The sequence below is a fragment of the Brienomyrus brachyistius genome, chromosome 4 (genome assembly GCF_023856365.1).
Source record: "Brienomyrus brachyistius isolate T26 chromosome 4, BBRACH_0.4, whole genome shotgun sequence".
Lineage (NCBI taxonomy): Eukaryota > Metazoa > Chordata > Actinopteri > Osteoglossiformes > Mormyridae > Brienomyrus > Brienomyrus brachyistius.
The window spans coordinates 10,976,575-11,003,285 of NC_064536.1; the positions used below are offsets into that span (position 1 = coordinate 10,976,575).

The 26,711-nt window shown below is 39.1% G+C and overlaps 1 protein-coding gene across 3 annotated transcripts in view; it reads right to left on the minus strand.

The window, feature by feature from the left end:
- The window catches only part of LOC125740401 (coiled-coil domain-containing protein 178), a 115,478-nt gene that overhangs the window by 51,074 nt on the left and 37,693 nt on the right, over positions 1-26,711 (minus strand). For all 3 annotated transcript variants that reach the window (XM_049011397.1, XM_049011396.1, XM_049011398.1), the window contains 7 exons: positions 23,542-23,675; positions 15,637-15,820; positions 14,242-14,304; positions 13,358-13,450; positions 12,120-12,233; positions 4,352-4,497; positions 3,520-3,679 (listed from right to left, as the gene is read on the minus strand). In XM_049011397.1, coding sequence (XP_048867354.1) covers positions 3,520-3,679; positions 4,352-4,497; positions 12,120-12,233; positions 13,358-13,450; positions 14,242-14,304; positions 15,637-15,820; positions 23,542-23,675 — 894 coding nt within the window. The remainder of the gene's footprint in view (positions 1-3,519; positions 3,680-4,351; positions 4,498-12,119; positions 12,234-13,357; positions 13,451-14,241; positions 14,305-15,636; positions 15,821-23,541; positions 23,676-26,711) is intronic.

Sequence of the window (26,711 nt, forward strand, 5' to 3'; positions counted from 1 at the left end):
GCCTCAGCATGTTTTTGGACTGTGGGGGGAAACCGGAGCACCCGGAGAAAACCCCACGACGACATGGGGAGAACATGCAAACTCCACACACATGTGACCCAGGCGGAGATTCGAACCCAGGTACCAGAGGTGTGAGGCAACAGTGCTAACCACTGCACCACCATGCCACCCCTGTTAGAAATCCAGTTTGCATTAAAGTTACATTTAAATATTAAATAATAAAGATAATCATATTAAATAAAATATGTTCTCTAAAACAAATCCAAATACAGTAAAACCTCTGATTGCGAGCATAATTCGTTCCTGCAACGTGCTCGTAATCCAAAGCACTCGGATATCAAAGTGAATTTTCCCTATAGAAATAATGGAAATTCAGATGATTCATTCCACTACCCAAAAATATTCTTATAAAAATGATTCAAACAAAACATAAAGTAAAAATACATCCATCCATTTTCCAAACCGCTTATCCTATTGGGTCGTGGGGGGTCCGGAGCCTATCCCGGAAGCAATGGGCACGAGGCAGGGAACAACCCAGGATGGGGGGCCAGCCCATCGCAGGGCACACTCACACACCAGTCACTCACACATGCACACCTATGGGCAATTTAGTGACTCCAATTAGCCTCAGCATGTTTTTGGACTGTGGGGGGAAACCGGAGTACCCGGAGGAAACCCCACGATGACATGGGGAGAACATGCAAACTCCACACACATGTGACCCAGGTAGAGACTCGAACCCGGGTCCCAGAGGTGTGAGGCAACAGTGCTAACCACTGCACCACCATGCCGCCCAGTAAAAATACATAAAACAAATTAATCTGCACTCTACCTTTGAAAAGAATCATGACTGGTGTGAGGGACACGAGAAGGAGGAGAAGAGGAGGGTTATTTTGTAGGACGAAATTCACTATAACTAACAGAATCACTGCTATCTGTTGGTTCACTGGAATCTTTTTCTTTTTGTGCGACTTTAACAAGGAACCTATCCAATGATAGCCGCTTTTGCCTCGGCTTTTTGTGAGTTTTTTGTGAGTTGCCTCGGCTTTTACCTCCTTTTTGATTTTGCGGAAATGTGGACATTGCATTGTCGTTAAACAGATTCATTGCTCGCACTGCTATGCCCTTATTCGGGTGGTGCTTTTCTACAAATTTTTGGCTATACCAGTGAAGCATGCCAACTGAGACCGAGCATGGGAGATGATTACCCACAATCCCACCGCGAGAGTGAGAGAAGAACCATCGGCTCAGTTGTGATTACATGATGCTAGGCAGACAAAGCATATATGTAATACTTGTATTGCAAGACCTCGTTCGTTTATCAAGGTAAAATTTATTTAAATAAATTTGCTCGTCTTGCAAAACACTCGCAAACCAAGTTACTCCCAGTCCAAGGTTTGACTGTAATTACGTTTCTATGTGCAATTGTAACAGCAACAGAACCACAGTTAAAATGTCAGTTTGAATGTTCTAATTTGTATTTTTTTCCCAGTTATTTCCTTCTATTAATCAAACACAGCATTTCACAGATTAATAAAGAGGAATTCTGTCATGAGATAGTCTTTCATAATCTTTCTAAACGTATATCCTAACCTCTACGCATGTATCTATCAGCAATCAGACATGCTTCTATCTACAAATGAAAAATATGATTAACAACTGTCTGAGAATATCGGTGCTGCCAATCTGAAGTTTGAACTTGATTAAAAGCCACTTGCATGAAGGTAGATTTGTCTGCGATGGCACAAACAGTCTTTGAGTGTATTTCAATGTGTGAGCTTCTTCTTGCTTTTCTTTGTCTGTATCATGTCCTGTGCCTTTGACTACACAGCCCCCAATTATGAGTTGGTTAGTGGGGAAAACACAAGTGACTTTTTTTTTTCTTTGGTGGAACAAGGTACATAAAATCCAGCAGGAGTGTTGTGACAAGACGATTACCAACAGGAGTGAGCCTGTTTAATAACCTGTGGTATACAGGCATTAGGGCTGATCCTCTCCAGTCACTACAAAATATTAAACTAAAAAGAAGCTCTTTTGGCATGGGAGCAGCAGAACCAGCTTTGGCCAGAAGGGGTGCTGCAGTTCTATATGAAAGATTCATTGCAAGGTAGGAGAGCTGCCACAGTCAATAAACATGCAGACTTATGAGTATTGTAGCTGTATACAACGCGTAGCAGTTTGTTCTCTTCAAAGCACTCACTTATGATTTTGGCATTATTATTCCTAATCTTAATAATTTGTAATTGCATATTTCACAGTCTTTAAAGCGAAATACATCTGCATATTAATTCTTATATAGCTTTTCCTCCCAAAAGCTCTGTACAGCCCTAGAGAAGGATTTTGAACATGAAAGTCTTAGGATGCAAAAGTAGTGCAGATGTGTGTACTGTAAATGCATTATGAAGCAGTCTGAATCAAAGTGAACGTAACCTGTTCAGCTATTCCTCTGACACGTTTATAATACTCAGGCTTGTGAGTACTGTAGCACAATTGTACAAGCGTTAAGGAAAAGAAAAATCTTAAAAATATTTTATCTGCCATTTCAAATCTCTAAAGGGAAGTTTGTACCTACATCCAGTTATACCAAGAAAGTTCTGCTACATCCTATAAATTCTGTTCTTTTAACTTTGTTGTTTTGTTTCTTCACAAGAATGGTCAAACACATCTGTGCAAGGCTGGTTTTATGCTACTGATGGGAGTTTTGTCTGTGTGGAAGACTTTTAATTCTCAAATTGTCACACTTCAATAACTTCTTAAAAGTTGTTGCGCCAGGATGCCTGGTGGATTAAGCTCCATTGCCTTTTCTTGTTTTGAACTAATGTATTCTTGATCACCGTTTAATGAAACTATATACCACATGGAGATTTCACATTAGATAAACCATGTGAGACCCTCATCAGGCAAGTGGCTCTGACTGAGGAGGTAATCCTTCAGATGAAAATTTCTAACTAAGCAAGTTTTCTCATCTAAATGACAGCACTGCTTTCAAAAAAAATGTTTACAAAACCTGTTCTTAAACTTTTATATTTTGTTACTCGTTCTCAGTGTGGGAAGGTACCAATAGTACCTAATTAAAAAATAATTTCATCACTAATTGGGTACAATTTTGACCTAAAGACTCTTGCAGTTCACGGCAAACTGCCAGCATTAGGAGATCTTCTTCTGGCAGAAATAATAACGAAAATTAAATGTCATCATAGTCACAGTACTGCAGCACCACTACGGAGATATATTTTCTCGTTAACTGCGGAGGAATGGCACAGCTGATTAGTTTCCAGATTTGAGATTTTATGTTAAAAGAAATTAGTCTACAATGCAAATTGTAAACTGGGCCGATACAAACTCAAAACACAAATGCTTACTCTCTGAATATAACTCCAATATGCCTTATGAATATTCATGACAGTCTAATTGCAATAGAAAAACTAAATTCTGGCGTTTATTTTTACATGAAGATTCCCATATCACGAAGAAAATTTGAATCTTGCTGCTTTAAAAAGGAAAATGGCCGATATATACCTTGGTGTGCTCCATCGTCCATCGCCTATTTGTGGACAAAGAGGCATGAATCTGCACAGACGCTGCCATCCTTGTCGTGACACCCGCCAACTCCTTCTGCAGGTTCCGCATGACAGAGGCTGTGGATTTGTGCTTGAAATTCACCACATCGAAGACATTTCTGAAATCAACAGAAGCAAAGTATCATAAATTATAAGTAATAGACATATGAAATAAATGCAAGTTACATATCATGAAAACAATCCTCACATAGTAATAAATGAAGGCATAATAAACATTTTGATATACAGATCAGAGAGTTTGACATTTCAAACAATTTTCCATATATTCCATAGTAGTTTCCACTAATCGTGAATGATTAATTACAAAAGTAAGTTAATGTAATGAAACCAGTCTTCAGGACTATGCCTTTTGAAATACACATTTTGGCATAACTTTTTATAACTATTCTTTTTCGTGAAATAAATAAATTCCTTTGTGTTTAACTTTTCATACATTTTTTTTCAGTATTTTCACTTTATAATGTAATTCAATCATACAGTGTTCGGGATATATTTAAAAGAAATTAAGCGAACTTACTGTAATAAACATGGGTAAAAGGGGAGAATTCTTAGTGAAAATAACTTCCATATAAAGAAGTGAACCATCTTATCCATTTCTTCATTAGAATGTTTCAATTTTACAGTAGCTGCCCATTGTAATGAAGTATTCACACCAACTGTTGCATGATAATTAAACAATGCATTCTGAAATCACCATTTATTTTTTGTATTGTACAAAATAGTACAGGCTAATCACTGTTAAATAATTCCTGTAGAACAAATTTTCTTACTGGAGATCTTTAATGGTTTCTAGCTTAGTTGCTGCTCCTTGCCTCGTGGTATCTGAATCGGCTCTGTAGGCTTTGGACCTTGCGCTGAGTTCCTCTACTTGGCTCTGGGTCTGTTCATACTGCCTAGTGGCCGCCTCGTGCCTTTCCTGTGATTTGAGGAAAAAAGCACTTGGCAGCATAAGCTCCATCGAAAGCATAACATAGTCATAGAAAGCTTCTAACAGGCATGAAATCTTTTACATTTATGTTCATATTCCATAACTATTCATGCAGAACTTGGTCATGGTGTGCTGTTAATTAATCATTGAAAATCTAGTGCAACATGCATTTTGTAAGATTATACAATATTTAGGTTAATATATTAATGTCTATAAAAAGGCATTCTACAGTGTATATAATCCCTTGCTATTTATCTATGATGTGCATGTCCAGTTAAGATTGTGTTATGTTTCGTGTTATTAATACATATTTGTACTATAAATATCTGCTCTGGGGACTTCTTTATGATGGAGTTCAAAAAACACAAGCCTAAAGGCAAGAAAACGTGAACCTTATTTATTTAAAACATTGAATCTTAAAATTCATCGATTTCCTTATACCTGCTTGTCCTAATTGGGGTCATGGGTGTCCCAAGCCCACATGAAAGGCTAGAGTGGGCTGTCAATTGTAAGGCACACACACCACTCACAGCTCCGGGTCACCATTTCGACTGTGGGGCGGTGGGGGGGCCATGATGACGCAGGAGGAACACGCAAAGCCCACACTCACAGAGCCAGGGCAAAGACTAAAGCCCAGTTCCCAGTAGTGTGAGGCGACAGGGCTAACTACTGCACCACTGTGCCGACTGTAAGTCAAGATAATTTTATTTAAATGAATTCAAAATTAAATAAATCATTGTTTAGTCATACTACTGTATATCAGTAACAACAACAACAACAATAATAATAATAATAATAATAATAATAAAAAGTTAACCTAAAGTCTGATCTCTTCTCATTTAATACTACACTAAATATACTAAACTGATATTTTTGACCATTTATTTCACTCCAGCGAGGCTAAAGTGCTCAGCTCTCTGCATTTCTTTTCTGAAAACCTCTTCAGATTAAAGCGGAGATGTACATCTATTACAAAGCAGACATTGTTATAATATACTATGACACATATATTATTTAAAAAGGTCGGGTATTGATCTGCAGCCTTTATAGTGATTATGCTAGAATGCAAAAACGAATTCTGCTTGGCATATATCCAAAAATATAAATTTTGACATCGCGAACAGCAAAACTGCGGAAAATCATAACGTTCTTTTCTTTATGAATAATTAAAAAAACACAACTATATATCACACATAGTTTATTTTCCAAATAATAGCTTCTGTTTTTCTCACACCTTCCAATTAACAGCTGAGAGCAAACTTGCCACAGGAGAGGTGTAACACCTGGTTTAAACTGTCTTCACACCCAGCAACAGCAACGTTAAATCAAACACCTAGATCAATTAGGCTCCAGGAATATGTTAAACTATTTGCTATCGCAAGATTAACTTAGTTGTGTCTTCTACCACCAGCATAATTCTTGTGCAGCGATTCTTTGCCAGAGAGACCATTGGTACACTACAAAATATAAAATTTAATTTATCCAGTTCAGTTTCTTACCTACCATTGAAACCTATATGCCCCATTTTTGCACTCACATCTGTCGCTTGACAGTACTTACTTGTCAAAATTCACATTTCTGAAAAAAAAATTACTCTCCTGGATAGGAACTGAAATTTGACTGGAATGTCTTTCCTATATTCCTGGACTGGTGGTAGTCATAGATAAACAAATGTCACCCATAGTCCCTGAAGTGCTAGCTAAGGATTTAGTTTAACTCTAAAAATATGTCTGTGTCAGTATGGATTTCATGAAAGGAATGCTCTCCTTTCTTACTGCGGGGAATTATTTCTTATATCTGCTATCAGACAGTCCAGATAGAACAGCACCATCAAAAAGATATGCATTCTCCTAAATCAGAGTGACAATAATATAGTGAAACCGAAAAACCGCAGGGCTTCCAAGATAAAGTTTGCAATGTTTGGTCTCTAACAACAACAAATTTAGCCCTTACTTCCCTTCATAAACACAGTTAACCTTATGAACTTGTGCTTTTTATACAGAAGAGACAGGATATTCAACAGACCTATGAGTGGTGTGATAGCAGTGTGCACCTGCTTGACATGCTTCATAAAAAGCAAATGAAATAAATCTGAAACTAAGCCTTGCTATCTACCACCTGTTAGCTCGCATTCAGGACTTTCTTACTGCATCCTTGCATCAATTACTCTTTCAAAACACAACTGTAGCGATGTTTGTATAAAAATTAATCTGATCAAAGAACAGTTATCCTTTAATGCAGTGAGTCCAACAATAGTTCCATTTAGGTAATCTGTATTGGATTGATAACAATGACCCCTGCTAATGTGCAAGTTTCTGTCTACTGCTGGCTGTCTGGACCTGTCACATGTCATTTTTCCCCTTTTCTTATGTTGGAAATCATTCACAGCATTTGCAGGAAATCTGATAGCGATACTGTCATTGTCAATGCTCTTGAGACTGGTGTTTTGACCACTATTGTTCTTCCTCTGTATGCCACAGCTCTGGAAGATCTTGCAGAAAAATAATCAATTTTCATTCCTATGCTAATGGAAAACAAATCGATGTAACTCTGCCCACAGCCTCTTTGACAAATGGCATAACAAAGGAAAGGAGGATGAATAAAAATGATATCTACTTAAAGAAAATTATAGATGAAAATACGCTCTTGTAAATTTTTTGCGAGTTTAGACATTAGTGTTTCATTTTCAGTGAGCATGTTAAACAGCATGCAGAACTTTGATAATCCCTTTAACTCTTCTGTTAAAGCATTATACCAATCAAGATACACTATTAATTGTCAACAAAGTTCACCTCATGAAGCTCTTATTATCTAAACAAACGAATTATTATAATCTGATATACAGTACTGTGCAAAGGGATTGGACTGGCAAAGGAAATTGTTTAAATTATCATTATGTTGATGTAAAAGTATGATTTTTGTATTTCAAAGGGTGTTTGCTTAGCCATTTCAAAACCTCTACCATATGCGCTAACTATCCAGTATATACCCATGCATTTGTTGACTAGACCACTAGCACACCATGTATGGCTATTCATAACCTCATCAACTTACTCAACTAATTAAGTTAATTAAGTGAGCCTGAGGTGAAATCAATCAAATACATAGCTGGACTGCCCCTGAGGCAAGATTTGGGAACTGAAGACAACCTGCAATATATCAGTAACTTTTTGGAGAACAGAAAAAATTCTTGTTTTTTATTGTGTTATTGTTCATTTGCATATTTCCTGTATCAGTCAGAACTGGCATATTGATTAAAATCTGCTAGAACTCCGGAAAGGCAGGGAAGGTATTCACAATTGATGTCACGCTTCTCACTGAATAATAACCAACATGCTGTTATAATTTTCCATTCAGTAAAGAAAAAGATTGAAAATATGAAAAATTCCTTCCCTCGTCACTTCTGATTCCTTGAAATGTAATAAACATTCTATTATAAGTTTATTAATTTTGAGTTACATTTGTATGGAGCCCCTAAAAGGACAGAGTTGGTAAATATTATTGGTAACACTTTACTTAATGCAGTCATCATAATGCATTATACATACCTTCATAATGCATTATAATGCATTCATAAAGTATTATACACATGGCTATAACTATTTATAAAAAGGCATAACACACTATAGTCATGTTTATTATGTATTAAGAATTCATTATGTAGAATGCATTATAATGGTCAACTGCAGCCACTGAGCGACATACCACCCCAATTGTTTCTGCATGTGTACTATGCACTTATTCATGCAGAATGTATGCATGGTAAATTCAGCTCTTGCCTCCAGGCATTTTAGGCCTTTGGCATTTTTATTTCATGCAGTAATAAATTAGAGAAAAAGACATATAGAGTATCTGTATGAGTGCAACAGTGCTCAATTGTGGTCTGACACTCAAGTTGTTAGGCAGCTGATCCATTTTCCTTAAACTGGTTTGTAAGCCTTTCGAAATGACCTGTATTACTGCAAGAATGACTCAAAATAGGCGATGTGTTGGTGAGAGTGCAATGGCCGCTTTGCTGCCTCGAGGTCAATGCAACTCGGAATCATCAGGAGACAAAGGAATTGTATCAGAAAACTCAGCATTAGAATGTCACAGTGTCGATTATCTGAAACTCAAAGGGAGCTGGATCATGCGATATGACAATGATCCCAAAGGAGGATGTACATCAACAATAGAAATTCTGTATTTTATAATGGCCAAATCCTGAACATAATCCCATTGAAATGCTAGAGCATGATCTGAAGCAGGCCATTCAAGTAAGACATCCCAAAAATATACATGAACTGAAAGGACAAAGCCAAATAGCCTCCTGTCCACTGCACATGTCTGATCAGCAGGTATGGGAAGTGGAATGGGTCTGAATTCCTTTTACATTACTGACTTTCATGCATTTGTTCAGTAAAAATATTGTGACGTAAAATGTCGCAGGTGCTGTTGTTAATTAAGAATCATATACATTTTACAAAGCAATTCATGAAGGAATCTAGTTGTTGACAGGCAGGGGAAACTTATCTCTGTATATTTAATAGGTTTTTAGCCTTTTGTCCCAATTGTATCAAATATTTAAGCTTATACAGTTATCCAAATGTAAGCCGATGGGAGTATTTCGACATAAGAGAATCTACATTACTATTCCTACAGGTTTAAGACTTTGAGACAAATAGCATGCGGTAGTATTTCCCCCAACAAGGACCTTGAAAACATTATCATGTTCTTGTGAGAACAGCTGTTGAAATGAAAAGCAACAAAATAATTGTCAGTCATGCATCTGATTGTGTTTTTATGCCTGCTAATCATTTGTTTGAGGCATCTTGTTCTTTTACTGACATCACATGATCTTCTAATTATATAGATAAGATGCCAGTAGGATGTGTTATAATTTCATTGTAAAAATTGGAAGTTTGTAACTAGCAGTTTAAATTCCATTGAATTTAGGATCTATCGCCATCTTTCTAGTTGCCTAATGGGTTTATTTATTAAGCAAAATTTTACTTGTATATTTTGTATAGAAATATGCTGTTAATGTAAACCAGAAAATAAAGACAAATTTCAAGTATTGAATCAGCTATTCATTACTCCCAAGGTCTGGATATAGCACGGTTGTCAAGTTCCGGTCTTGGAAAGCCAAAATCCGACAAAGTCTTCAGATTTCCTTGTTCCAACACATCTACAAGACCTGGGAATTAGCTGATTAAGGTCCGTTTGAATAAGGAAATCTTCAATCTGCTGTCCAACACCGATATTGGGCAACCCTGTGAAATAGTAACAACCGTGGCTATTTATAACATAAGTGTCATGCTTATCAAACCACGGAATTATACATGCTGGACAGATTTCTTTTGATTTTCATGTTTATTTTTCTTGTATTTTAAATATATTGTTATAATCATGTTCTAAATTTCAGTTCTCTTATATTTCTTTCATTTCAATTTTCCTTGAATGTGAATGACCACAGTTTACAAAAGGTGCTATACCTGTCTCGCCGTGATTCAGTAGTACTTTGTAGTGAATTAATGTTTCCTTATAAAGGCATAAGTCTTTTTATCCCACAACAAGGCACCCTACCTTCGCATAATGTTAACTAATTGTTTAAAAAATAATAATAGAAACATTCTATTACTGAAAATCCATTTCAATCCATTAATTTTTGCATAGCTGGATTTCCAGGAGTGAATTGTCAATTATGGAACATGTGACATTTGCTTTTAAATTATCTATGTAGCCTTGCACTTTGAATTATTGCATCTTGTAATCCTGAAGCATATGCCAGACATATAACCACTTAGTAGAACTACAGGTTTTAACCCCCCTGAAATTTGTTTGCTCCTGACCAAACATGTAGCCAAGTAGCAAAATAATGAGACTGAACAGCCCCCTGTTTCGTACTCTTTGTTGACACTGGCTGTCCCTCTGAAACACAATGCTGGATTCAGAAATCACTAATCATAAAACGGTTTTAGACTTTTGCATATTCTCCAGACATCCCTTGCATCCAAACCACAAAGATATATAAGCCGCCCTCTATTTTTTATATCATAATATTATATTATACATTTTTATATTATAATTATTTTAATAACAAAAGAATCAGAGTAATTCATAGTTCATTTATTGTTTTTTTTGTGTCAGATATTTGTGTCACCTTAGAATGATAACTTTTAATGACTTTTGTCCAGTCTAGAGCAGAACTTATATGTTAAGTTCCTATAAGTTCAGGAACATATGGATGTTGTAGCACAAATTCCGTACGATAAGCTTGGACAAAAGAGGGTTGCCTGATAGTTATATAATATATATAAGTGTCTGATTAGTACTGATTATACTCAATACAACCACACAAAACTGCTATGCAAAGTTTATCTAAGGTGTAATTGCATTTTATCACAAAAATTAGACAAATTATGCATAGTATACAATACTATGTGTCAAATATCCTTATTATTTAACAAATGCGATGCGTCAGTCCCTCATAAAAACTGTTTACCTGTGCAGTTTTATTTTTATTTATTTTATGTGTCATATGTCGTATTTCATATTGTTTAATAATTTAATTTGTGACGGAACTACTCCATATGCCAGTGAGTGAATAGGTCATATCAAAATGACACTTAGAATTGCTGATAGCAATGTGCTACAGTAATCATAATGCTACTGCATATAAAATATTCATGAAGTATTATTCTACCCTGTTCAGAAAGCCAACCATTTTTTTCAATCAATTGAACAAATAATATTTTGTAATGCTAGTGGGTCAACCAGGGCAAAAAGAGAAACTGAGAACAGACAGCATAAAAGTACAAGGTTAAACCTGTGATATATATTTATGTGCATGAACATTTCATTGAATTATCGGATAAATGATGTTACACTGAGAAATCACCGGTTTAGCCATGAAGAAGCTTAGCTCTGACGATTTCCCATTTGCCAGATGCCATCTGCTGTACAGCAGTGAGATCAGCAGCCAGACCGTCTCACACATGTATCAGCTGCTGCCGAAACACTTCCTGGAAAAGATCTGATTTTCCTATTAATATAAAAAATTGTGTTACGTTGTACCCAAGGTATATGACTAAATGTATATATTTAGCTATCAGCGATTCCTCTTTAATAGCTGAAATAGCACCCATCACATGGCAGACTGAACTCTTTTCCTCAAAGGAACCTTTCCAGAGCTAATTCTCCTGAATGATAAGATTAACTCCTAAAGTCTCTATCAGTGGAACATTTACCTGAATTCTCCACAAATCAAGCCAGAAACAGCACTCACACAATTCAGTGAAAAATGTACATACTGTTTTTCACATTATTATTATTACTTGTTGTTGTATGTTTGTCATAAAAAAAATTGCATGTAAACACACCAAATGTCCCCCACAATGTAATAAAAACTTGATTTTTTTTTTATGTTGTGGGGACAGTTTTTCAGGTGAAATGCCAAACGTCTTTTATTTTATTTGGTTACTTATGGTTAAGGTTAGGGCTGGGTAGGGGGTAAGGTTGTCTTGTTGGAATTAGAGTTTTCCCCATAGAAGTGAATGGAGAGTCCCTACAAAGATATAATTAATGTATGTGTGTGTGTGTGTGTGTGTTTCGGTGGTATGTCACTTAACCTGAAGAACACTCAGGTGCACTTGCAGCATGTCCTTCTCTTGTTCTAAACAGGCGTTTGTCGCTTTATGTTTCATCTGGAGTTCATGCAGGTTTTGCTTCAATTCTTCAATTTTCTGAAATAGATTATCCCTGTATTCAATGTGTCAATGCCTATAGGGTTACTTGATTATAAGATAGGTGCACATTGATTTTTTGCATTTAGTATATAATAATTACAGTACATTACAGACCACAATATAATTTCAATATAATTTCAATTTCGTTGTCCAAGTAAAAATGACAATAAAGATTATCTTTATCTTTAAAACTATGTTTTGAATAATTCATACACTTTGGTCTGTCTAGCTGGGCCACTCTTACAAGATGTAAATAAGCTATTTATACTGAATATACCACATGTCTACCTTGCTAGCCTGAGTAAACAGCTGTGGGAAATCAGAAGCAGACCTGCAGCATCTTTCCATTTATGAAATACAATGTAAATCCCATATGGGGTCTATCTTCAGGTAGGTTATCAAAATGCACTGCAACAGTATTTAAACACCCTGATCATATACAGCAGTTTCTTGTTGCTGTCCTTAGTTCGATGTATTTAGTCCGCGTTTCAGTTTGTTCCCCCAGTCCGGGCATTGTATTCAGTCTGCGTTCGCTTGCCTTCCTGTTCATTAAACCCAGCATTTTCCTGATTCCTGGTGTCCTGTTATTTTGTCTGCGCTCTGTATATACAACAGTATGATCCAGCACAAGAAAATTTACCTTTAACTACATAAGTTACTAAAAATAAGGGTGAATTTAGTTATACCGGTTAATTTAACTGCTTGACTAGTCAGCAGAAAACCCAAAGGAAACCTTTATGTCACAGTATGGGTTGTCCTGCATTCTTTTCGGTCATGTGAATGATTTTAATTTTTTTCTGATTGTTGGCAGCTGAAAAATGAACCAATAAATACGCCACCTAGTTGCCACTTAAAAAATTGCATTTTCAGCGCAGTGGTGCATGCTGTTCTATTTCCCATCAAAGGGGAGCATGCAATACATTCATAAGTTCACATAGCTGATTTTAAAAATGAAAAGGAAACCCTTGAATAACTCAAGCTGTATCATTTCACTCCCTTGGTATAATAGTCCTTTGTATAATTTACCAAATAAATACGAATAGCCCTGCCGTGCTCCAGGTTTCTCCCTGATGCTTTTTCAGGCCTTCAGGCCCAATACCCATTTCAGTAGTAGCACTTACAGCCTCTTCAAGCTCTGCCTGCTGTTCTTTACTTGTCCTCTCTGGGTTTGACTGCTCCTGGTCCAGCTCAACCTTCATTACAGATATTTTACCCTAAAATGTCATCACAAATAATAAATAACTTCAGGGTTATACTATTGTCATTTCGAAACAATTATAATTTCAACAACCATGAATAATACGTTATTATTAAAATCCATCCATCCATCTTGTACCCACTTATCCAAGATAGGGCTGCAGACTGGCTGGAGGCAGGGACTGGGGAAAGAAACAATCTATGGGCAATTTGGAGATGTTCTAGCCTATGGGAGGAAATCAGACTGCCTGGAGGGAAACCCATGTGTCTCGGGAAGAAGATACAAGCTGCACCTGCCATGCAGGGTGGGATTTGAACCCCGAACCACAGAAGTGGGAGGTGGCAGTGGTTCGCTGCCCTACCGTGCCTCACTTTACCCAGACACATAAAGTGATAATTGGTTTAAACATTACACACCAAAATAATTTATCTCTTCATAAAATTATTTCATCATTATTATTCCAAATTAGAAATTTTAAAATGATGAAAGTTGGCATGCAGGGTTACGTACAATGGTCAAGCGTATCCAAAGACAGGACTACGAGATTCTCGAGATTATATTTTGAAAGAGACATCTTTTAAGGACTCAAAATAGTGTGCAATTAAACATCATGCCAATAACAGTATTCTACACATATACTTACAGCTATGGTGAGCTTGGATTCACAGACTGCTAAGAAACCTATCATTAAGTAGGAAGAATAAATTATGGAAAAGACAGGAAATAGTTAAAATGAAAGAAAGGCCAGATGAAAACAAAGTAACAAAAAGAAACAAGAGACAGAAAAGATGTGTATCATTGTCATACTTTGAGGATTTCCTGTTCCTTCATTATATCCATTGTCATTTTCTTCATATTCTCTGTCACGTCCTTTTGAGAGAACCACAGATTATGACACAGTCATAAAAAGCAAAACCTGTGGAAATATTTTTATATATACAGTACAGTACATACAATGCATTCTTAGCAGCATGTCTACTGATATATTGTTTTGGTTTATGTATGTTACTAAGGCGATCTGACCCTATACAGCTGGGGGGGGGGGGGTATCTATGTTTCATCAATGCTTGTTTTTTTTTTAAGGAAATCTTCTTGAAGATACAGATAAAATATTCCAATGCCTACTGGTATAGGAAGTAACGTTTACCCCGTCGGTCATCTTGAGAAGAAATTCTCTCACTTCATTGGCCAAACTTATCCTACAGTATTTCTCATTCACATCTGAAAGCATTCAGTTCACTCTGCCCATACTGTATATATAAAACAAAGCCCCAAGTTACAGCTAAGCTATAACCTGCAACTGCACAGGTACATCACTGATTTTCATGTCCTGCAGCTTCTCACATACTTTTTCATTAGAATGGGCTAATAATTTAGACCAGAAGTACTGTTTCCCCCTAATAAAAAGATCTCAGCCATAGCAACTGGAATGATGACTGATGAGCCAACGCGGAACTCTCAGCTCGGAGATGGAAATTCAGTAATGCCTCAGCTCAAAATAGTATTGTTTGCTACAAAATGACAGAGTCAGAGTAAAGGATGATGAGAATGAGCAAAGTGAAAACAAAAAAAACGTTAAGAATAACAAAATGAAAATGCAAAAACAGAAATCGAGCAAAAAAAAGGCTGCATTTCAGAAACATATACGGTACAATTCCCTCTCTCTCTCTCTCTCCCTCTCTCACACACACACACACACACACACACGCACACAAGTTGGTCTTCCTATCTAAATGGGCACCATCCATTCATTTCTATGGGAAAACCCCTAACCCCAATCACGACACCCTTAACCCCCACCCAGCCCTAACCTTAACCATAAGTAACCGACCAAAATACAAGACTTTTGGCGTTTTTACTTTTTTAATTGCATGCACAGATTTTTATAAAACTGAGGTTATCAAAATGGGGACCTGAAGAAGTGTCCCCAAAAGTAAGAAAGTTTCAGGTTTGGGATATTTTGGTCCCCCAAATGTGATCTATGCAAACCCATACACACACACATACACACACACACACACACCACCCTAAATCCAGCCAATCCAGAGTGTGAGAAACCGGAAGTTTGGCAAGAAAGCAAATAATGAAGCCAGCTGGCTGGCACACATGCAGACATTCTTCTCGTGAATTTGTAGGTGTTTCACTGGACCTCTTATTACGTGTATAACTAGGGCATGCAGAAGTGTGCAGTGTGAGACAGACCCTGATCTCCAGCTCCGTCGTGAGGCTCCATGGCTCCAAACCCTCCAGCCGAGCCTTGGTTGCGCTGTGAGTTGCAGCCACATGGGAGAGCTCTGCGTTTGCTTTGTACGTCTGCTCCTTGTTGTGACTAATCTGCAACAGCATCCGCTTCCTGTCACTGCGAAGCTGCTTTGCAACCTGGCCACTGAGAGAGAACAAGCGAAAGCCAACATCTCCTTCTGTGCGTTATTGATTCCCAGTGCGCTACAATTTCAATACAGACTGTCATGACTAATGCACAACAGTACAATACACCACCTGTGGCAACAAAAACATCATATCTCAAAAAGCCACAAACCACGTCGTCTCCCTTAAACATAAGAAGCACAATGCAATACTTTATTGTATTCTCAATCTACTGAGGTAAAAATAATTCGTATTATTAACTGAAGTAAAATGCCAGATGCCAATAAACAGAAAAACTGAAATTCCCCATTGTGCTACTAATAGACAATATGTAAAAAACTGAAATAAAGAAGAAAAAAACAAATTTTCAGGGTCAACTACAAAAAAAAAAAAAAACACAGTATTTATGTTACCTGTGTCTAAAAAAAATCTATCTGTCTATTGATCAGACTTCCAAACCAAACAAACATCTAACTTGGAAACCTGGACAGTGTAAACATAATAAACAAGAACATATTGATTTAAACTGTTAAGGGATCTGGATTTACAAGTATTCTTTTGAGGATTTCTTGCCTTGTGCTCTCTGCCCTGGTAAGCTGTAAATAATGGTGGCCTGAAAGGGCTAATCATTCAACCAAGCCATTGTTGTATGTTTATACACACACACACACACACACACACACACACACACACACACACACACACACACATAAACAGATATAAAGATTACAAACACAAACACAATTGTGTCTGTCAATGTCAATAGCAGACCCTAAGGGAAGCTTATTTGCTTACTGTCAAAATAAATATGCAAAATAAAATTGAAAAATCCTTACCAAACATATAACGTCATGACCTAAAATTCCTTCTAAATCCGGTGTTCTCTCCTTCTGAGTATTGTTGTCTATCTATAGCAATAAACACCCCAATAGCCATAATTGTGTTTTTAGCCCAGTCTGAATTTCCTGGTAAAAGCATCTTGAAATTCCACGGGGAGACTTACTTGCAGAAGTTGTTTCTACCTTGCTCCGTACACACACTTGGATAATGTTGCCTCAAATGAGCTGACACGTTGGTTATGTCTCCAGTAACATCTCCCAGTTCATTATAACACAGCCGACAGATGGTCTTAATCTTATCAACTGCTCTCTCTTCGACGTTGGTGTAATTCACTGGGAGACCAAAATTCCGATTGCATTGACTGTACCGTTGACTCTCTGTACTAAGTGCTCTGTCTTCGCACATTGTCTTTGCCTTGCACAATATGTTTCTATGCATGTACTTATGTTAATCTTATCTTACATATTGTCATGATTCTGCCTCAGGAACATGGAAAGCGGCACCTCTTCAGCCCAAAGACAGGTGGCCGCCAACCTCCATCAGCACCATGGACAGCATCCACCTGTCAAAATTTCAGCACCTCTGTTTTGGACCAGCTGTTGAGAGCCGCTCCACCCCTAATTCTCCACGCCTGGTTCCCACTAACGGCTCCAGCTGGCTCCTGTCTGGGGAGCCTCCCTCAGCACTCAGAATGAAGATGCCCTCGGAGGCACTTTGGCAGGTGTCTAGCTGCCGCCTGCAGCCTGGCTGAAGTACTGTGATACCCTCTCCAATGCCAATGAAACTCAAGCCCAACTGGAGTCAACTACCAGCCTGAACCTGCCAGACCGTGCAGCCCCTCACCACCTACCCTGTTTTCTAATAATCATTGCCTTCCTGGGGTGACACACCTTGAAGCCACACTTGCCTATGTGTCGTGCTTGCTAAAAAATATTTTTTCTAACCCTAGGTGCTTCTCTGTTACCAGTAGGAGCTAATTCACATTTTTCTCACACATATTTCCATCCACCGCCAAACTGCATATTCATTACAAGGCTGGGGGGAGTGGGGTGAGTAAAAGAATCATTCCTTAACTGCAATCTCTAACTGAAATCACCTCTTTAAAAACACTTGTTTTGGTCCCAGGTGTGGCAACATTTTGGGCGCGCACACACATGCTCTCTCACTAATCACCTTTCCTCTCTTATTTAGAGAAGGAGATCTTTAATTTAAAAGACCTGTTACAAGAATTAATGGTAACACTTTACTTAAGGCCGTGGTTTTAGTAGTTTATAAACACATTCATAACGAATTGTCACGTCGAGAAGGGGAAGCACGACCCAAAGGCAGGCTGTTGCAGTGCGGAGACCCTTTACAGGGTGGTTTATTAACAGGACACAGAAACACCAGCAAACACAATGACAGAACTAGAGATCATAGGACTAGGACACTTATATATATGGATTATTAGGACACAACACAAGGCAGCTGTGGATGGTTCACAAGAGGGCGGAAACACTAGGAAGGATTTACAAGCAGAAGGCATGTCCAGTGCAGATCATCCCCTAGAGGAAATGAGGGGATCTGACATCAGGAGAGGAGAGGGCGTGACACAGATAATAATGCATTCTTAAAGCATCATAAACATATAAATAAATAAATATTAAAAGACATAACAGATTATAGCCATGTTCATTATGCATTATGAATGCTCTATGAAGCTCTCATCTATAATGTACTATAGATACCTTTATAATAAGCATTAAGGATGCTTTGTACTGGATTATAAAGGTATTTATAGTGCATTATAGATGAGAGCTTCATAGAGCATTCTGAATGTGTTTAAAATTACCAAGAATCATGGCCTTAAGTAGCATTACCGAATCAATTTTAATTAATTTTAATTAGAAATCTGAACAGATTAAAAACAAATTAGGCATCGATTGCCATCTTTCCTAAATTGTGCAGTACCTCATTCCATCATAAGCATGGACCAAAGCTATTAGATTAGTGTAAAATTACTTGCACAAGGGGTTCAAAAGGTTTGCAGGCAGCTCAGACAGCATATGGTTATCTACACCTTTTGTGACTGAATTATTCTCTGCTTTATATATATTCTTTTCAGAACACAACCATTGTATCCCACTTGATAATGGTCCTTTGAGGCAGAGAGGGCACATGGAACAGTTCAGAGGCACATGAGAGATCTCACTATACTCCTGTGCATATCTGTGTACAGCACTATTCAGCACATTCTTTCACATCACTGTTAAGGTACATGCATCTCATACCACATTTTATGCTACTGAATTTAATTTTTTATTTATAACTATGATTTTTTTTTTCCCATTTTATACAGGCATGTCTGAAATCCCAAATCTCTTTACTCAATTTAACTGCAATGTTTAAAGTGATCAGTCCTTATTTTATCTTGAATAGTGGTTTCAAATTTGTATTTCTATTGACCATAGCTTTCTGTCTCCTTACCAATAATCCTCGCCTCCTTACAGCCAATGATAATAATCCCTACTAGGCTTTGCTGACCCGTAACACCAAATTTACAAAAGTTGCCCTTCTGGTAGCAATGTCTAATGGCTGAGATACTGAAATTCCACACCTATGTCAGTAATATGAGCACATATGTAGCTCTTTATGTTACTCTAGTAGACCTTACAAAAACAGTAACTGAAGGAAGCTTTCTTCCTCCTGCCAAATGCTTAGGAATAGAAGGGAGGTGTGTCTTCTCAGTTCCTACTGTTTGTTTGCAACATATTTCTTCTGCTCTCATTCACAGTTCAACCCAGTGGAATGTGAAATACCTCCTTTGCGGAAATTGTTGAGTATCACAACAAATTTGCGGGTCTCCAAGTCAAAAATGCATGAAAATTCTTAACTGTTCTAAAAATTATTGACCCTTATGGCAATGATGAAAATTGGTTCAAAGTTGCTGATTTCTACCCATAAAGCTAATTTTTACTTGTGAAAATTACTTGTAGAATCAATAAAACACTTTTTTATTGGACAGACCACTGCTTTTGAGTTGTGGCGCCACTCCTGATATTCTTGCCCTTTGGTCTCTTCCTCAGCGTAATGTAACGTAACATAACATAACATAACCTCTCCTGGAGCCGACACCTTATCATGGTGGAGGGGTTTGCGTGTTCCAATGATCCCAAGAGCTAAGTTGCTTGGGGCTTTATGCCCCCAGTAGGGTCACCTAAGGCAAACAGGTCCTGGGTGAAGAACCAGACGAAGTGCAGCTCAAAAGACCCGTTATGATGAATAAAAACATGGATTCACGTTTTCCCTCGCCCATGCCGGGGGGTGGGGCTTGATGGCAAGCGCCTGGTGGCCAGGCCTACACTCATGGGGCCTGGTCAGGCACAGCCCGAACAAGGCATGTGGGTCCCCCCTCCAATGGGCTCACCACCTGTAGGAGGGGCCAAAGGGGTCGGGTGCCATGTGAGTTGGGCAGTGGCCAAAGGCGGGGACCTTGGCGGTCTGATCCTCGGCTGCAGAAGCTAGCTCTAGGGACATGGAATGTGACCTCTCTGGTGGGGAAAGAGCCTGAGCTGGTGCGCGAGGCTGTGAGGTTCCGACTAGATATAGTCGGGCTCACCTCGACGGACGGCTTGGGCTCTTGAACCAGTCTCCTTGAAGGGGGTTGGACCCTCTTTCACTCTGGAGTTGCTCACTGGGAGAGGCGTCAAGTAGGGGCGGGCATACTTATTGCCTCCTGGCTGGGCGCCTGTATATTGGGCTTTTCTGCGGTGGACGAGAGGGTAGCCTCTCTTCGCCTTTGGGCGGGGGAGTAGATGCTGACTGTTGTTTCCGCTTATGCGCCAAATGGCAGTTCAAAATTTCCAGTCCTTGGAAGGGGTGCTGGAGAGTGCTCATCCCAGGGACTCTCTTGTTCTACTGGGGGACTTCAGTGCTCACGTGGGCAATGACAGTGAGACCTAGAGGGGCGTCATTGGGAGGAACGGCCCCCCGAGTGGAGTTTTGTTATTGGACTTCTGTGCCCATCACGGATTGACCATAATGAACACCATGTTCAAGCATAAGGGTCTCCATATGTGCACTGGGCACCAGGACACCCTAGGCTGCAGTTCAATGGTCGACTTTGTGGTTGTGTCATCGGACTTGCGGCCACATGTATTGGATACTCGGGTGTGAAGAGGTGGCTCTGCTGGTGGGGTAGGAAGCCGGTCAGACCTGGCAGATCCAAACGTATAGTGCGGCAGCTAACGAGTACCAGCGCGCAAAGCAAAACATGGCTTCGGTGGTCACTGAGGCAAAAACTCGGGTATGGGAGGAGTTTGGCGAGATTCTGGCCCACCATCCGGTGGCTCAGGGTAGGAAAGAGGTGCAGCATCAACATTGTTTATGGTGGGAATGGTGCCCTGCTTACCTCAGCTTGGGAGGTTTTTTGCAGATCATGTGGTTCTATTGGCCTCATCGGACCGTGACCTTCGGCTCCCACTGGAACAGTTCGCAGCTGAGTGTGACGTGGCTGGGATGAAAATCAGCACCTCCAAATCCGAGACCATGGTCTTCAGCTGGAAAAGGGTGAAGTGCTCTCTCCGGGTTGGGGAGGAGGTCCTTCCCCAAGTGGAGGAGTTTAAGTATCTCGGGGTATTGTTCATGAGTGAGGGAAGGATGGAGCGGGAGATCAACAGGCAGATCGGTGTGGCGTTAGTAGTGATGTGGGTGCTGCATTACTCTGTCATGGTGAAGAAGGAGCTGAGCCAAAAGGCAAAGCTCTCGATTTACCAGTCGATCTATGTTCCTACCCTCACCTATTGTCATGAGCTATGGGTAGTGACCGAAAGAATGAGATCGCAAGTAAAAGCGGCCGAAATGAGTTTCCTCCGCAGGGTTGCTGGGCTCTCCCTTAGAGATAGGGTGAGGAGCTCGGTCATTCAAGAGAGATTCAGAGTCGAGCTGCTGCTCCTCCGCATTGAGAGAAACCAGATGAGGTGACTCGGGCATCTACTTAGGATGCTTCCTGGACATCTCCCTGGTGAGGTGTTCCAGGCATGTCCCACTAGGAGGAGGCCCCGGGGAAGACCCAGGACACGCTGGAGGGACTATGTCTCTCGGCTGGCCTGGGAACGCCTCGGGATTCCCCCAGAGGAGCTGGATGAAGTGGCTGGGGAGAGGGAAGTCTGAATTTCCCTGCTGAGACTGCTGCCCCCATGACACGACCTTGGATAAGCGGAAGATGATGGATGAATGAATGAATGGATGGAACATGACATAACATATACTGTGACAATATCTACCTGACCCTCCTGTCTCCGTCCCGGTGTGAATCAAACAAACCACGCTTGCTACTCATTTGTCTTACCTCTTGTTTCTAAGCCTCATGTTGATCATTCCCAGCTGCCTCTCATTAGCACCTTTGTTTCTTTAGCATATAGCTGCTTCCTAGTCCTGTGATCCCCAGTCCAGTCATTGCTGTCCCAAACCCTCTTGTTTCCCGTGCCCTTCTTTGTTCTGTTCCTCCCATTTTTATCCCTCGTGATCCTGTTTATTTCAAGTCTTTGTCCTTTTTAGTTCAATTAACCCCCCTTTTGTTTCACTACCACATCTTCCCTCGAGTCCTTTATCCTGCAAGTCACGACAACCATAAGTTCCCCCAGGCCATTCTTAGTATGATTTCATTATAAGGTGAACTTTCCTGGAGACAGATCCACAAAAACAGGAATGTTATAAACAAAGGAACCGACTAACCAAGTTGTGGGTTAGAGTAACCCGTAACCTCACTGGAAAAATCAAACAAAACTGAACCACAAATCAAACTAGTTACAAATGCCAGACCAAAATAAGCATGAAACAGTGCTTGACCATGGACGAAGACTGGGCAGGTTGTTCTGACTGTTTATATAGCTTTATATATTGTTTATGTAGCTCAGGGGTGGTGAACATGATCCATGGAGAGCCACTGTGGGTGTGGGATTTTGGGATGACCCCTTACTCAACAAACAATACAGCAGTGGTTTTCAACTCCAGTCCTAGGGACTCACTGTTGTTGGCTGATTGAGAGGTCATCCCAAAAACCCACACCCACAGGGGTTCCCCATGGATCAGGTTCACCACCCCTGATATAGGATTTTACAGAACTCTTCCACTGCCTGCACTTTCGATTGTCATGGTTTTGCGTTACATCCTGGAATGCACAGTCCTGAAAGTAGGATCCACCTGGTTCATGGAATGTAGCTCAGCAAATACCTGTTTGTGTTACTAAATTATGATTATTAATGGAAACAGAAAATGTTTATCATCTCTAATGAAAAATATATACTTTATATATTGTATTAAGTTCAATCATAAATGAACAAGTGGAAGTATTACTGACTTTTCAGCCAGTAATTATAGTCTTACAGTCATCCCTAAAATCTATGCATTTCTTGAATAGCATTACTTTCAAACATGAGTACTGATATGTGTATATTCCTGCCCATAATAAAGCAGTTCATTTTTAATATTTGTGCAGAGATTAACCAGATCTTGGGAAAACAGGATTAAGGTCACTGAATAAATATACAATGAATGTAATGCCTAGTAATATAAATGAATTATATTTGAGTTATATTATAAGCAAAGTCTATTTCTTAAAGTAAAATCACTTACCTTAGAATAACTACATTGTAAATATTTGACCTCTTATAGTCTTAGGTCAAATAGTTGTCAGTAAATCAATATTTTCTTCTTCAACATTAAATTTGTCACATTAACGATATTTATGATGATTGTTTCCTGTTTTATTATTTTTCATACCTGAAACATTTTAATTACAATGTGAAGAATTTCACTGGTGTGTGTTTTTTTCTCATTTAATCATTCAATTACTTAAACGATTGGTTGACTGATTTAGTGATATAATTAATGAAATAATAACTAGAAGATAACACCAACCTCTGGGCAGTTTTCCTACTGGATTCTTCCATCTCTGGCTCATATTCTGTATTTTTTTCGCAGATAGCTTGGAATTCCTTTTGTTTATTAAAATCCTCCTCCAACTTGAGGACGCTCCTGTCCTCAGCATGTTTCTGCAATGTAAGTAATTGACAGTTGTGTTTAAGCACTACAAATTCATTGTAGGCCTTCGTGTGACTCACACCATCATGAACAGACAATACTAAACACAAAACACACTTAAAAAGGCTGTAAAAGAAAATATCACATAACACAAAATGGTGAAAAGAGTAATCATGACAGTATGCTTAACATTACTTTAAATTGCACTTTTTCGCAGTTCTGATATATTAAGATGATTAATTGTTAATCTCCATCTTCTATTTTACATGGATTTATCTGAACAAATGACTGACATATAAGTGCAATATGCATTTACATTTATTTTTGTAGTTGCTTATAAATGTCCAAGGAAACATAGAAGAGAGAAATCCTTGGGGTCAGAGATGAGGCCTAGTCAGTAACCAGGACCTCTGGAGCAGTTTAGGTCAGTAAACCACATCCTGCTGGACAAGAGCACAGATCCTTAATTGAATTGAATTTGTGTGACATCATGACATAGCAGGGGGCAGCTAATTCAGCACCCAGGGACCAGTGCATGGGGTTGGTACCTTGCTCAGGGTACCACAGTAGTACTTGCTGGTCAGGGATTCAAATAAGAAATCTTTCAATTACAAGTGCACTTCCCTAACCATTTGGCCATCACTAATGCATGGAGCTACCCACCACGTGTCAGGTTTATAACAATGAAAAGTACACAAAACATAAGGACAACATAAGGGTGTCATTTGTTCCTTTTGACAACAAAGTTCCAGAACCTGGTGCCACTTTACAAGTCCCTGGGCTGTGTCGACCTGGAACTTCTGTTCTCCTGGCCACTTTTCTGTGCTGTTTTCACAATGCACAACAGGCACCTTTATGCTAAATAAGCATGGGAGACGCAAAAAATGTGTAGGTTAAACTTCACACATAGTTTCATATGAAACTAGACCACCACACCAAAACTATGGAGGATAAAAAAAGTAATTTTGTTATTTGTTAGTTACTGTATTGGGGGGATCGATCGTGATCAAAATGGGACACAGCCTGTAATTTATATTTTACCTATATGACACGCGACACGTATCTGAGTTCCATGATTTCGTTTATTAGATTCACCTGTGCTGCTCCGCTGAGCCTTTTGATTGTTCTCCTCTGTCCTGTGTTATATTGTTAGCCTGTGTATTTAAGTACCTGATCCTACTTTGTTCCCTGTGGAGTCATTGATTCTCTGATGTTGTGGTGATTTTGCTGTGCGTTTGTAGTTCCGTTTAGGTTACTCTGTGAAATACAGGTTGATCATGTTTGAGTTCCAGTGTGCTATGTTTGCTTCTCTGCCTGTTCTCTGTGTCCTGTGTTACCAGTTTCCCTTCGTAGATCTTTTGTTGTGCTGTTAGTTACATCGTACCCCTGCTTAGTTTTGACCCCTCATAGTCCTTTTGTTTGTAGTGTTTCCAGTGCTTCCTGTATCTGTAAAAAAACCCTTATTGTCTTGTGGATCGTCACGTTCCTTTCCTGCCTGTACCATGCCCCAAGTCTGTGGCAGCATTAGTGGCATTAGAGTGGAAATGACATACAGTGAATCTCAAACGCTGTTGTTCCCTCTTTCAAATATAATTCCTAAGTATGTAAAAGACGGAAGTGAAACGGGATATTTTGAACTGTCATGTGACAATCTTAACCACGCTCCCCAAATGTAACACATGCCAGCCCACTTTCAACCTCAATGGACTTCAACAGTTCTCCATTTCTCTCTTGGCTGTATCTGAATTCAGGAGCTGTATCCTTCTAAGGCTGCATTTCAAGACCAAATGCATCACAGCGGTGTGACAAGGCCGTCCCATTTCAAAGGCTCCTTCAAATACAGTCTAGAAATACATCCTTCTTTTGCCATCGGGAGAATCCTTCGTGGTTCAACATGTCCCGAGATTTGCCGAAGCTTTCTTTTCAAACTTCAAAGAAAGCAGCCTACGAAGGCCATTCTTTCATACACCACATAATTCGAAAGATGCAGCCCCTGAATTCGTACACAGCCATTGTGAAGAACAAAGTGGAGAACAACATCGAAAATCGCAGGTTGCATGCAGGGAAGTAGCTAGACATCTCAGAACCCCTAAAAAATGTCACATTGGGCCCCCTGCTTGGGTTGGTACTTTCAGTTGCTCAGTTGATCTTGTTGAATGGGAGGATTTTGGGGCCCCTACAAAGTGCCCCCTGAATTTGTCATGGTATCTATGCCCCTCAGACGCCCCTGCATATTGGTCGAGGCGGTGACAGGGATGTTGACACTTTTCGTACACTTCCCATGGAACCGAACTGGACACAGGGGGTCTTTGGATAAAAAAAGACTGAGAACCACTGCTCTTTGACATTGTTTGTAATGTTGTCAAATAGCCAGAAGTCCCAAAGCATTTCTCTGTGTATATTTATGGTGAGTTTGCTCACCAATTCGTATTTGTTTCACTTTGGAACCTTAGTTTACAATATGTGATTCAGAAAATAGTAATTAATGGGTTCTATGATTAGAAATTAGATAAATTGTATGTGTATGATTTAGTCTTGGAGAATCTGTAGTATCCATAACTGAGATAACAATATTCTGGAAATCTTCATTGACTCCTTATCAGAATGTCTGAAAAATAAATCATTAAAAATAAGACTAAAAGCCCAGAAAAATAAATAAATGAATCTAATTGAAAGCAATATCTATATTATTCACGATTACAGATTGCAGATATTATGACAAAACAGACCAGCATATCACTGATCAGGTCAAACCACTATACCATTTTAGGTATAATAATATCTTTAGCTGTGGCTCCAGCCAAGAACATGAGAAAAAGAAGCAGCTATTTCATAAAGATAAAAGACACAAATTCTGGATTGTATGTAGGAGAATAAATAAATGGATTTGCCTTGTTGGGTCTAATGTTAGTGAAGAGGAAAAGACCAAAGACAGAGGCATCATTAAAGTCATCATTAAGCTGGGGGTGGGGGCTTAGAATGATTCCAAAAAATTTTTGAACATAATTAGTTTATGTGGCCTAGCGATCTATAATACCCCTTTTTTT